The following is a 10,282-nucleotide window of genomic DNA, read 5'->3' on the forward strand; positions in this document are numbered from 1 at the left end:
GATGCAATTTAATGAGCAAAACATACCCATAGGTAGATGGTTATAGAAGAAATGAAGGTTAATGTTCAACAAGAATTTACGTTTCATTTGAATGTAGAACTGCAACGCCACAATCGATGTCTAAACCGACAAATTGTTTCTTTAGCAAGCTAAACAAAGCTTGCGAGACGATCTTAGATGATCTTAGAAACCATTTCCGTCTTTCCTTGCGGCAAGCAGCTGATGTAAAATATGCATTTTTATGAATCAATAAGCATTAGCATTGAAATTTATTTTAATCCCACAAAGAGTGGTAAATAATTTGCAACACATTATTTAAGCTGCCAAAGACGTTGAGACGTTCGTGCCTGGTGGTGATCCCACAACAACTGTCTCCTCACCGAGACCATCAATAGGACCGGTTATGCCGAACCACAAAAAAAAAACAATATACCGGAAAAAATACCGAGACAACGACCCTCACATGCAACATATTTTGCGTGTTTTTTGGCAGGTTCGAGTTGTTTTATTTGCCTTTCGCCCTATGGTTTTACATCACACACACGCCTTGCCTTGCCTTTCGTATCTCATGCAGGCAAGCTCAGTTTCACCCGCCCGTGTAAAGTGTAAAGGAATAAAAGTGAAAATAGGTCGCGTACGCGATACGAGGGAAAAGTCATTCCCTTTACCAATTGGGGTTTCTTCCTTTCGGCCGCGGCCAGGATGCAAGTGCATGCTTTGTGTGTGTGTGTGTTCGTTGATCGTTCGTTGGTAGCGGAGCAGGAGAGCGAAAGATCGTTCGCTGGTGGGGAGCAGTTTCGCATCACCGATACCTGAGCGCCATAAGTATTGGAAAAAGATATACGAGACAGAGGTGGCTGTTGGCTACCTATCAACCCACCCCCCGCTGGTGCCGGTGGATGCAGGATGCGAAGCGACGACGATCTTCTCGCATGCTGTGTGTCGCGCAACAATGGCCCGATCGCAGCACTCGAAAGAGCTCAACAAACGCAGAAGCGACGAACGGACCCCAACCGGGGAGGGGGTGAGAGAGAAAAAAAAAATAATAAAACCGACGGCAAGCATTACTCGCCCCCTCCGGCCTGGTGAGCTCGGTTCGCGGATCGCACCTTACAGTTCGCCGTTGGATAGTGTCCCGCATGGACGTGCACCGGAGTACACTCTAGCCAAAGGGAAAATTCGACTCAGTCGCCGCCGCCACCGCCGCCGCCGTTCGAAAGCTGCCCCACCGTTCCGAGTGAAGTGTTGATGTGTTTGGGCCTGATCGGGGGACTCTGCCATACATCGCAATCGACGGCAAGTGACGAACCCCACACAAGCGTGTGCTAGCGCAAAACAGCGGGGTTTATCATCGCGATTTGCGATCGCTTGCCTGCATATTATTAGGCGGCGCAAAGTTCTGAGCCCGCCGTACTCCAGATCGGTGCGCCGACACACACACACACACGCGTCTCATTACTCTTTTCGGGCCGTCCGAGGTTCGATCGCGGACGTGATCGGAAAGGTGGAACAGTGCCCGGAATACGAAACGCGCGGAATACGAACCCAACGGGGGGAACACTGTGCGCGAGGGGCGTGTGTATGCGTGCGCAGATAGAGTAGCAAACGGTGCGACGGCGGAAGTACTACTCCGAAGGGACGTTTTTTAAGTGGAAGAACTGTGTGCGTGTGTGTGTACGAGTGTGTGTGAGCAGCCAACACCATCATCATGGATTTCTTTCAGCAGATGAATCTGACCGACTTCACAATCTACGATCTATTTAACGTCAAAGGTGTCGGTAAGTAGCTGCAAATTCCCCGTGTTTGAAAACCAAACCGCAGGTTCCGTTCTGAAGAGTTTAAACAGCAAAAAAGAAGATGAAGAAGATCCAACAACACTGTACCGCTCGTTGTTGGTGGTGGGGACAGTGTTTTGCTTAAAGGGCAGCAACAATATAAAATAATACTGCTAACCAGCCAGTAAAAACTCCGCTCCTCGGTTTGTAAAACAATAACACTACCCTTTCACCTCCTTTTTTAAAACACACGCGGTGCAACTCCACACTCGCGACAGTTCTGCGGGCTGGAGGGTTTTCGTTTTTCGCTGCTGCGACTTCCCTTGCGCTGCTGAGGGCGAAAGTGATGCAGGCGACGGCTCATTTGTCCGGTAAAGTTTTGGATAGTGGATTCTGACAATTCAAGCAGCACATGGCACACCTATGCGGAAGGGAATTGTGCGTGTGCGTGCATTTACAGAGACTCGAGGCTGGTGACTAACAGCGCGTGTGAAAGCGTGTGGCAACCGACGACAGAGAGATCGTTCGTCCGCTCGCGTACCCCGCATGCGCTCACAACCTAACGGGAAGATGACGTCCAGTTCTGCCGATCGGATTGGTTTCTGACTTTTCGGACGCTTTACGTCATTCTGGCACACACGGGCAGAGCCGTTTTCCCCCCTGTCCAGCGTTTCGGACAGGATTTGCAATCCCTCCTTTGCGCCGCCAGCATACGTAATGAGCGCACTGCGGCTGAAACTTGTCCCATTGTGTCCCCGTCACAAGCGGGGACGGCGGGGGGACAAGTTTTCTTAGGCATAGCAATTGGGCAGTTTCATTTTATTGTCCAAAAAATCAGACAAAAATTTATAGCCAATTTTGCGACACCCAACAACAGGGGGCAGGGGGGGAGGAGGCAAAAGCCACCAAGTGAAAGAGGCCACGGGGGCGGACGATAGCAAAAAAAAGAAACGAAAAGAAAGAAAGATGCCAGCTGTTGGACTTTTGGGGGATTCGTTGCCTGCTTGCGTATGCCGCTCATGCGCAACGGTCGGTCAGCAGACATTAGATTTTGAAAGCCCGGCGATGGGGAAGGAAGGGGCTGAACAAATTTATTACTTAACCACCAAAATTCTAAATGCCCCACGTTTATGAAGGAATGTTCACCGGCTGGGAGGCTTTACGATCGACAGAATTTGCCTTTTTTCGTCCCCCTGTCTGTTCCTGTGCAGTGTCTTAAGGGTAATCAAATGCCTTTTTTCCCTCTTCTCCTTGGCAAGCTATTAAACCCGGCTGCAAAACGTTAAATTGCATACTTGTGCAGCTCTCGAGCATTAAAGTGAGATGCCCCCCCACTCTACCTTTGTGGACACGAGGCAGTATCTCGGGCTTGTCACACTGTTTACTAACCAAGTGTCGGGTAAACTGTAAATTTGCAACTGTGTACAACCGGACAAACGCAGTGTAAATAGGTGGCACCGGGAGGACGTACTAAGAAATTTGTTCATACACACACACACACAAAAAGCTCTCCATTAATGAGGTCAGCGACTAAGTTACACACACTTAACACCAAAAAAAAACAGCGATATAGACGTTTGCCCATTAGTAGCTAATTAATGTGCAGCAGGGTTGCACACGCTGCACTCAAGTCTAGCACTCTATTAACTTTACTGTCACATGATAGAAAAAAAGCAGCAGCAGCAGCAGCAACAAAAAAACCTAACAAAACATAATTATCATGATTTATCTTTCTCATTATCTGCACCACTAAATACTCCACACTTCAAGTCGTACGATCGTTTGCACGTGCTCTGCGTGCGCGCGCGTGTGTGAGTCACTACTTGTCGTTTTAAAATTCTGTCCAAATCAAAGAGCGCCAAATCGGCGATTTGACGATTCTAAAAGCTTCACCACTTGCCACTACCTCTATCCCACTAACGTTCCCATCATAGCAAGTAATGCTCCTTTCAATTGGGTTTCTTTGTTTCTATTTTTCAAAATCCGTGCCGCCGCCGTGACGCACACACACGCGGTTCCACTTGCCAGAGGAACACATCGATGCCTACCCTTTGATGGCATCGCCCGTACCGAGCTCCATCATGATTGCCATATACCTTTACTTCATCTACAAATATGGACCAAGGTAAGCTTCGTATTGTAGTCGTTCTTTTCCTTTTTTCTGTGTGTTCGATCGGACGCGCTCATCTGATTAGAATAATGTCATCCCTTCTCCATCAATTAAGCGACTAATTTGTGTTTGTGTGTGTACATGTATTCGGCTTTCTTGCAGGCACATGGAGTACAGGAAACCGTACAACCTGCGCTGGGTCATTGCGGCCTACAACATCTTCCAGGTGATCGCCTGTGGCTATCTTGTTAGTAATGTAAGTAGCAATGTTTCAGTAGAAAAGGATGAAAAGAACATGAATGACGGACAAAATATATCCATCCCCCCTCCCCTCCTCTCCCTGCAGTACATCAAGGTAGGATTTCAGTTTAGCTTTATCGGACGCTGCACACCGAAGCTGCCCGTCACCGAGTACGAGCACGGGCTGGATGCGGTCTACTATGGCTGGCTTGCGATGTGCCTGCGAATGGTCGAGTTCATCGAGACGGTATTCTTCGTGCTGCGCAAGAAGCAGAACCAAGTTTCCGCGCTGCACGTGTACCATCACATCAGCACCTTCCTTATCGTCTGGTGGAGCCTTAAGCTTAGCTTGTGTGAGTGGTCTTTTTTTGCTAAAATTAAACAATCTGTTCAAATTATAAGCGAATCATTGGTTTAAAATGACATCTTCTCTCCACCCGAACAGCCTACCAGGAGATGTCCATCATGGTACTGAACTCGATCGTGCACATGATCATGTACTCGTACTACTTCCTGTCGTCGTTCAAGCCCTGCCAACCGTTCACCAGCCGCATCAAGCCGATCATCACCATCATCCAGCTGGCCCAGCTGGTCACGATGCTGGTGCACGTCTATGCCGCCCTGCAGCCGTCCTGCGCCGCCAACAAAACCATCTACACCCTGCACGCGGTCAATCTGGTCATCCTGATCAGCCTGTTCACCAACTTTTACATCCAGACGTACGTGCGAAATGCCCGCAAGCTGAAGCAGAAGTAAGGAGCAGCAGCGCACTGTCGCACTACCTTTATTTTATAACACCGTCGGCGCGGGCTGGCATATGGGTGGGTGGTTACCGCTGCGATACAAATGGGCCATGCCAAAGCAGTTGCAACGCTGCACACGCAGGCGCAATATTCTTGCGTTTTTCGCGAAAAATTCGGGTACGTTGGTATTATTCCGATCGTCACAACGCCTGCCTGTGGACAAACTTCTGGCGGGATGTAATGCGTGTAAGGGACACTTCTTCTTAGCCGAGCACAAAACAGAAGGCCTGTCCAGTTTTATCTATTTATACACTTTTCTGTTTCCGTCCCTACTACCGTCTTCATAAAAAAACTACCCTTCTAGACTGCCTTTGCGTTTTTTGCATTTTGAGATAAGAAAGCAGAAAGGAATGAAAATAAACTTCATAAAACTGCTGTTCATTTGTCTACACAATTACTTCAGTGTAAAGTATCATCCGACTGATAAGCCGCCTACCATCCAGTAAATCGGTGGCTACTGTTATCGTAAATTTGCGGCCCAAAAGGGCTTTGACCCATCAAGAACTGACAACGCGTTGGCTGAACGATCAGAAATACATTCCCTTATCATTATCGAAAACCAAGAATTGGGGAAGGCGCCACCTCTCCCCTCGAGATAATCGGCTCAACGGGTGGTCATAAACATTGACCCCCAAGCATGTTTTGAATCCATTTTTTTTTGTTTGTCCGAAAGATATCGCTTATCGGGGGCGCATGCTTTAAAGCAGAATTTTGGGCTTTTCAAAAGCGAGCCCCTGGGCTGCCAAATTCGTCACCCACGGGGACAATAGCAGTCTGTCTAGCGTGCGACACCCGGTCATAAATATTCGACTACACCAACCCGCTATCGAAACGTGACGTAAGCGCAATCGCGATCAAAGTATACGCGCATCGGCAGACGGTTCGTCTTTTTTTTTTAAATCGATCAACCCGTGGTCGTTTATGTGTGGCTTGTGAGTAATAGAATTTTCTTATCATCGCACATTTCAGACCAGAGGGTAGCCTGAATATGGGGGGGACAATATGCGCGTGCCTAGTGCCACTGTTTACATAGTGGCTGACAGGCCGATTGGCGACGCAGCAAGGGAGCAAGCGAAAATGAATATTGGCGAAAGGATTGTTCCCTCGCGTACATGATAAGCTTGAGTTGGAGAGTACACTCGCTTCCAGCAAATGTTTAGATTGTGCTAAAAAAGACCCTCTCGCTCTCTCTCTCTCTCTCTCTCTCTCTCTCTCTCTCTCTCTCTATCTCTCTCTAACCTCTACACATTTGTATGATGTACAACTCGGCGCTCCCTTGCATATAGTGTGTGTTGCGCCTTTATCAATTCGGCTAATTAGCGTGTGCGTGCGTGATAATTCACGATTGGCTCTTGCGCCCCAGATGGACGACCGTGGTCGTTTCTAGACCGTGTGTTGCTATCCCGTGGCCCGCGTGACACTACCCGCACACGTAACCCCGGGGCACGGTCAGACGCAAGCACGCACGCCGAATGGCATCCTTTCCACTGCGCATCCCCCGCCTTCTACCGAACCCCGTGCCATAACGGTGCTCGGAGGGAACTGCTGCCGGGCTCACCACGGGTTCGGTTTGATAAGATAATTCCATTCCAGTTTATGCGTGCTCATCCGCCCGTTCGTTAACACACCAAAAGAAGCTCCGCGATTAATGCGAGATAAAGTTCTTGTGCATGTACTCTGTACCGGGTGGGGTGGGGAGAAGAGGATGCCTTTTCTTCATCTACAATGATTGGTAAAAAGAAAGAAATGTTGATCGAAACGTTTGGCTTCGAAAGTGTTGGGTGTAACATTCAAGTGTACAACAGTGTACTCATGTGGTCGCCGCTCAAGCTGGAAAGCGAACCAAAAGCTGCTGATGATGGTGGAGAAATCCAATGCGAACACGATCGAAGCAACAACAGCGAAGAAGAGAAAACCCCCCTTTTCTCCTCCGGATTGGTTTCTGTCGTAACATTCGCGTACTCGCCACGGACGGACGGATCCGCTCGCTCGCTGTCATCCGGCCGCTCCAAGGCGAGGGCACGACGGGGGTCATGCATGAGCTACTTACGGTGTAGTACGACAGCAATCCGGCGTTTTCATCCAGAACGAACCACCGATACTGCCAGCCCTTCATGACGTTCGTCCACTTGGACAGGGTGCCCTCCAGCATCGCCATCTTACGCGGGATCTAATCGCGAGACACAACACAACGGGCACGGATGGGTGGGCCAGGAGGGGAGGGCAGGGTGGTTGAAGGTTACGGGGGGTGGTGATGGCGCTCTGCCCGCTGGTGGAAGTTTCTGGGACTTGCAACTTGAAAATAGTAATCACAGGCACAGCACACACATACACAAATGGACACACACGCACGCACGTACGTACGTACACACAGGCGTATTTTTAGCACACAGGCGCTGGAAGGGAATGCCGTCTTCGGTCCCGTCCCGCAAGAACATGCACACGCACGGAACCGCGCACACCGCACGTACCCCGGGGCGAATGGCGAATGTGTTTGTGTGTGTTTTGTGCGCACTCCCGCAAACCAGAATGCACGTGCCAGCGAAGCGACCGCAGGTTCCTAAATTTTGCAGGAGCACGAGAAAGTGTTCGGTACGCGAAAACGATTTCCACAAGCAAAACAACCGACGCAAAATTGTATCATCGTTTGACAGCTGACGGCGACTGACAGTTTGCGTTCGCGTTTGGCAGATGGATATTGTGTTTTGGCCAGAAAAGTGTTTCGCAGTCCCATAGTGGGTCGCGATTGTGCAACTTTCCGGGATAGAAGAAATATAAAAATTATATTTTAGAATATGTTATCGTGCGTCAAACTTCATTTTATATCTAGCTGACTTCATTTGAGTGAATAAAATTGCAGATCGTCTTTTGCTTCACGCCAAGAAAGAAAGAAACGGAGGCACAGCAAAACCAGCAGAAACACTATTAAACTCCAAAGAAATCTCTGGTATGCATCAGAAAATTGTGTGATTTATGGGTGGATTCAAATAGCTAAGAACAAAAAAAACCTATTGGAAAATTAATACATTTAGTTTGCCGATTTTTTGTGTCCTTCGCTGTAGTTGTGCCAGAAACCCGTTCGCCCGACAGTGCTGCCGTGCGGGCGAAAAGCGTTTTACGCTCGATTTTAAATTCAAACGCGCAAATGCATTTCGACCGTTGCAGTCACGTGTTCAGAACAAATGGACATTTTATTTTAATCTGAATGATTTAAACAATCCGATTTTTGATTTCTTTCCCTTACTAACACTGTTTTACACTTCAAAATCAATCAACTCAATCGACGGGATGGTTAAGTTCGGTGAATTCAGTCCAACCGGTGGAGCTACATCAAACTGAATAAGAAATACCAAATACATGGCTAATGCTGAAAGAATCTGCAAACAAAAGATAGCGAAAAAAAATCAAATTTATAAACAGAAAAACTGAATGCTACTTCATGCCACGTACCGAACCGAATAGGCTCCAATCGAAATTAAACAACCCACACGAGAACGACATGTCACGCATTGTCACCTGGAGTGATAGTGTAGATAGCTGAAGTAAAACGATATAAATGACATTAATTATGTATCCGTTTTTCTCCTGCTCCAAAACTCCAACTCACCTTCTCGATAACCTCCACGGAAAAGTGATTCTGATGCTTTCGAATGATCTGATGCACAATGTCACCGGTCATGCGGCCACTGGTTTGTGCCGCCGTCGTTGCAGTGATCACGCTCAGTATTCCCACAAGGTAGAACGCAATCCAGGCCCCGTTTGCTATCGCCATGATACGGAATGCCCAAGTGCCGGAATTAAACGCTCTTGGAAGCACACACAAACAATTAAATTAACCCCTCGCTTGGTGGTGTTTTTTGTGTGGTCCCTCCCACACTTACTTGTAGATGGTAAACAGACCAAACACGAGAAACACAAACATAGCGCCGAAGTGAAACATAAGCGACAGAGAGGAGATACGGTTTACCAGCCGTATCGCATCGCACAGATGGTAGTGCAGCACGGACAACCGATTGACCGTCTTCAGTATCGTTTCCATGCTGGATTGATTATCGATCTTAAGCTGCGTGATGTACCTTTTAAAGTAAAAACAAAAATTGTTCCTTAACACATAAACCGATCTGCATCCCGTGGAAGTGTTCCCTTACGTAGTGTAAACGGTCGTGGCGGACAGCTTGTTAAACCCGGCCGAGGCAGGTGCAACCATCGTCACTTTCGGTGGACCTTTGCTTTTCACCATTCCGCCGGCATTTGCATCACCAATCTTCCGTCCGCCCGCCCGCCCGTACACGGTGAATATCTCATCGTACGCAATGGTTGGAGTTTTGCTCTTCCGGTTTTGGTCGAGCAGTACCGTTTCGTTTGATTCGTTCGTATCACCAAGCAGTAGCTGCTTAAGCAATCTATTCACTATCATAAACAGCCGGCGTATATGCACGGTAAAATAGATGTACTCGTTTATGAGAGCGAGCAGTGAAATGTTCATCATGTAGTATGATGCATACAGATACTTTGTAGTAATGTTTAGCGTCTGATCGATGAGATAGTAGTAGCCGGCCAGTATCACGACGAGGTAAATGAGCTCAGAGCTTATTACAATCACTATGAATCTAATGGGGGGGGGGGGGGGGCGAATAATTTTAAAATATTGCGATTAAAACAGCAAACCCAAACCCAATAAGCAGCTGCAGCTTCACTTACGTTTGTACCACCCGTATCGGATAGCGGACGTGAAACTCCTGCTCGACCACCTTCGTAACGTTGTCCAGCAGCTCCATGTAGTCCCACTTTTTCTGATACTGCACCACATTGATCGTTACGATAACAACGCCTGTTTTTGTTTTTGTGTGTGGTAAAATTTCTCATTACTTTCCATTATACTCATCCCCTTTGGCTCATAGCCCTTGGTTCTCACCGAGAAACAATCCGTTCACCAGATGCGTCTGCAGCCCGTACCGCAGGATGTCCGACTCGAACGGCTTCATGTAGTAGTCCCACAGCTTCGCATTGGTATTAACGAGGATAAAGAAGAAGTACATGGCGTACAGCACTATGAGGTAGCCAATGTCCAGCACCGTCACGCCCGGTGACGCCCGCAGAAAGGACTGGGGCCACAGGCCCGCCATCTTAGACACGAGGTAGATCGGTTTCATTATCCGGCAGAAGCTACTATCGGTCGGTTTGATGTTATCGGTGTTCATTTTAAAATTATATTTAGAATATTTAAACTTTTGGATGGTTTTGAGGTGAACGTAGATACGCTTTTCCAACCACACTGTTTTCTCACACTGTTTCGGATGAAATGAGGAACCAAAGTGTCGGTCACGTCGTACTCACAGCACGACGACCCGCGA

At 48.0% G+C, this 10,282-nt stretch overlaps 3 protein-coding genes across 3 annotated transcripts in view; 1 reads left to right on the forward strand and 2 right to left on the reverse strand.

Annotated features, from left to right (window-relative positions):
- Positions 1 to 7,605, reverse strand: part of LOC120953513 (oxysterol-binding protein-related protein 9) — a 48,181-nt gene extending 40,576 nt beyond the window's left edge. Inside the window, exon 1 of the mRNA XM_040373518.2 lies at positions 6,979 to 7,605. Within this exon, the coding sequence (XP_040229452.2) occupies positions 6,979 to 7,086 (108 nt within the window). The 5' untranslated portion in view covers positions 7,087 to 7,605. The remainder of the gene's footprint in view (positions 1 to 6,978) is intronic.
- Positions 747 to 5,309, forward strand: LOC120953515 (elongation of very long chain fatty acids protein 1-like). The gene is made up of 5 exons (XM_040373520.2): positions 747 to 1,778; positions 3,804 to 3,900; positions 4,048 to 4,141; positions 4,232 to 4,478; positions 4,571 to 5,309. Exons 1-5 carry the CDS (start codon positions 1,709 to 1,711, stop codon positions 4,879 to 4,881), a joined length of 819 nt encoding a protein of 272 aa, XP_040229454.1. The 5' UTR covers positions 747 to 1,708; the 3' UTR covers positions 4,882 to 5,309.
- A 541-nt stretch (positions 7,606 to 8,146) lies between the features above and the next one.
- Positions 8,147 to 10,218, reverse strand: LOC120953518 (gustatory receptor for bitter taste 66a-like). The gene is made up of 7 exons (XM_049611156.1): positions 9,844 to 10,218; positions 9,630 to 9,759; positions 9,088 to 9,538; positions 8,810 to 9,054; positions 8,536 to 8,734; positions 8,379 to 8,465; positions 8,147 to 8,305 (listed from the first exon to the last, which is right to left on the reverse strand). The coding sequence occupies exons 1-7, from the start codon at positions 10,127 to 10,129 to the stop codon at positions 8,183 to 8,185; spliced, it is 1,521 nt and encodes a 506-aa protein (XP_049467113.1). The 5' UTR covers positions 10,130 to 10,218; the 3' UTR covers positions 8,147 to 8,182.
- Positions 10,219 to 10,282: the final 64 nt, after the last annotated feature.

The sequence above is a fragment of the Anopheles coluzzii genome, chromosome 2, assembly GCF_943734685.1.
Source record: "Anopheles coluzzii chromosome 2, AcolN3, whole genome shotgun sequence".
Lineage (NCBI taxonomy): Eukaryota > Metazoa > Arthropoda > Insecta > Diptera > Culicidae > Anopheles > Anopheles coluzzii.

Excerpts from the sequence above, each read along its gene's own strand:
- LOC120953515 (XM_040373520.2), top strand. The coding sequence starts at position 1,709 with ATGGATTTCTTTCAGCAGATGAATCTGACCGACTTCACAATCTACGAT. Across the intron at positions 1,779-3,803 it reads ATTTAACGTCAAAGGTGTCG|AGGAACACATCGATGCCTAC; the intron begins GTAAGTAGCTGC and ends TCCACTTGCCAG. Across the intron at positions 4,142-4,231 it reads GTGGCTATCTTGTTAGTAAT|TACATCAAGGTAGGATTTCA; the intron begins GTAAGTAGCAAT and ends CTCTCCCTGCAG.
- LOC120953518 (XM_049611156.1), bottom strand. The coding sequence starts at position 10,129 with ATGAACACCGATAACATCAAACCGACCGATAGTAGCTTCTGCCGGATA. Across the intron at positions 9,760-9,843 it reads GGTGAACGGATTGTTTCTCG|GCGTTGTTATCGTAACGATC; the intron begins GTGAGAACCAAG and ends AAACAAAAACAG. Across the intron at positions 8,466-8,535 it reads CCGTGGAGGTTATCGAGAAG|CTATCTACACTATCACTCCA; the intron begins GTGAGTTGGAGT and ends GTTTTACTTCAG.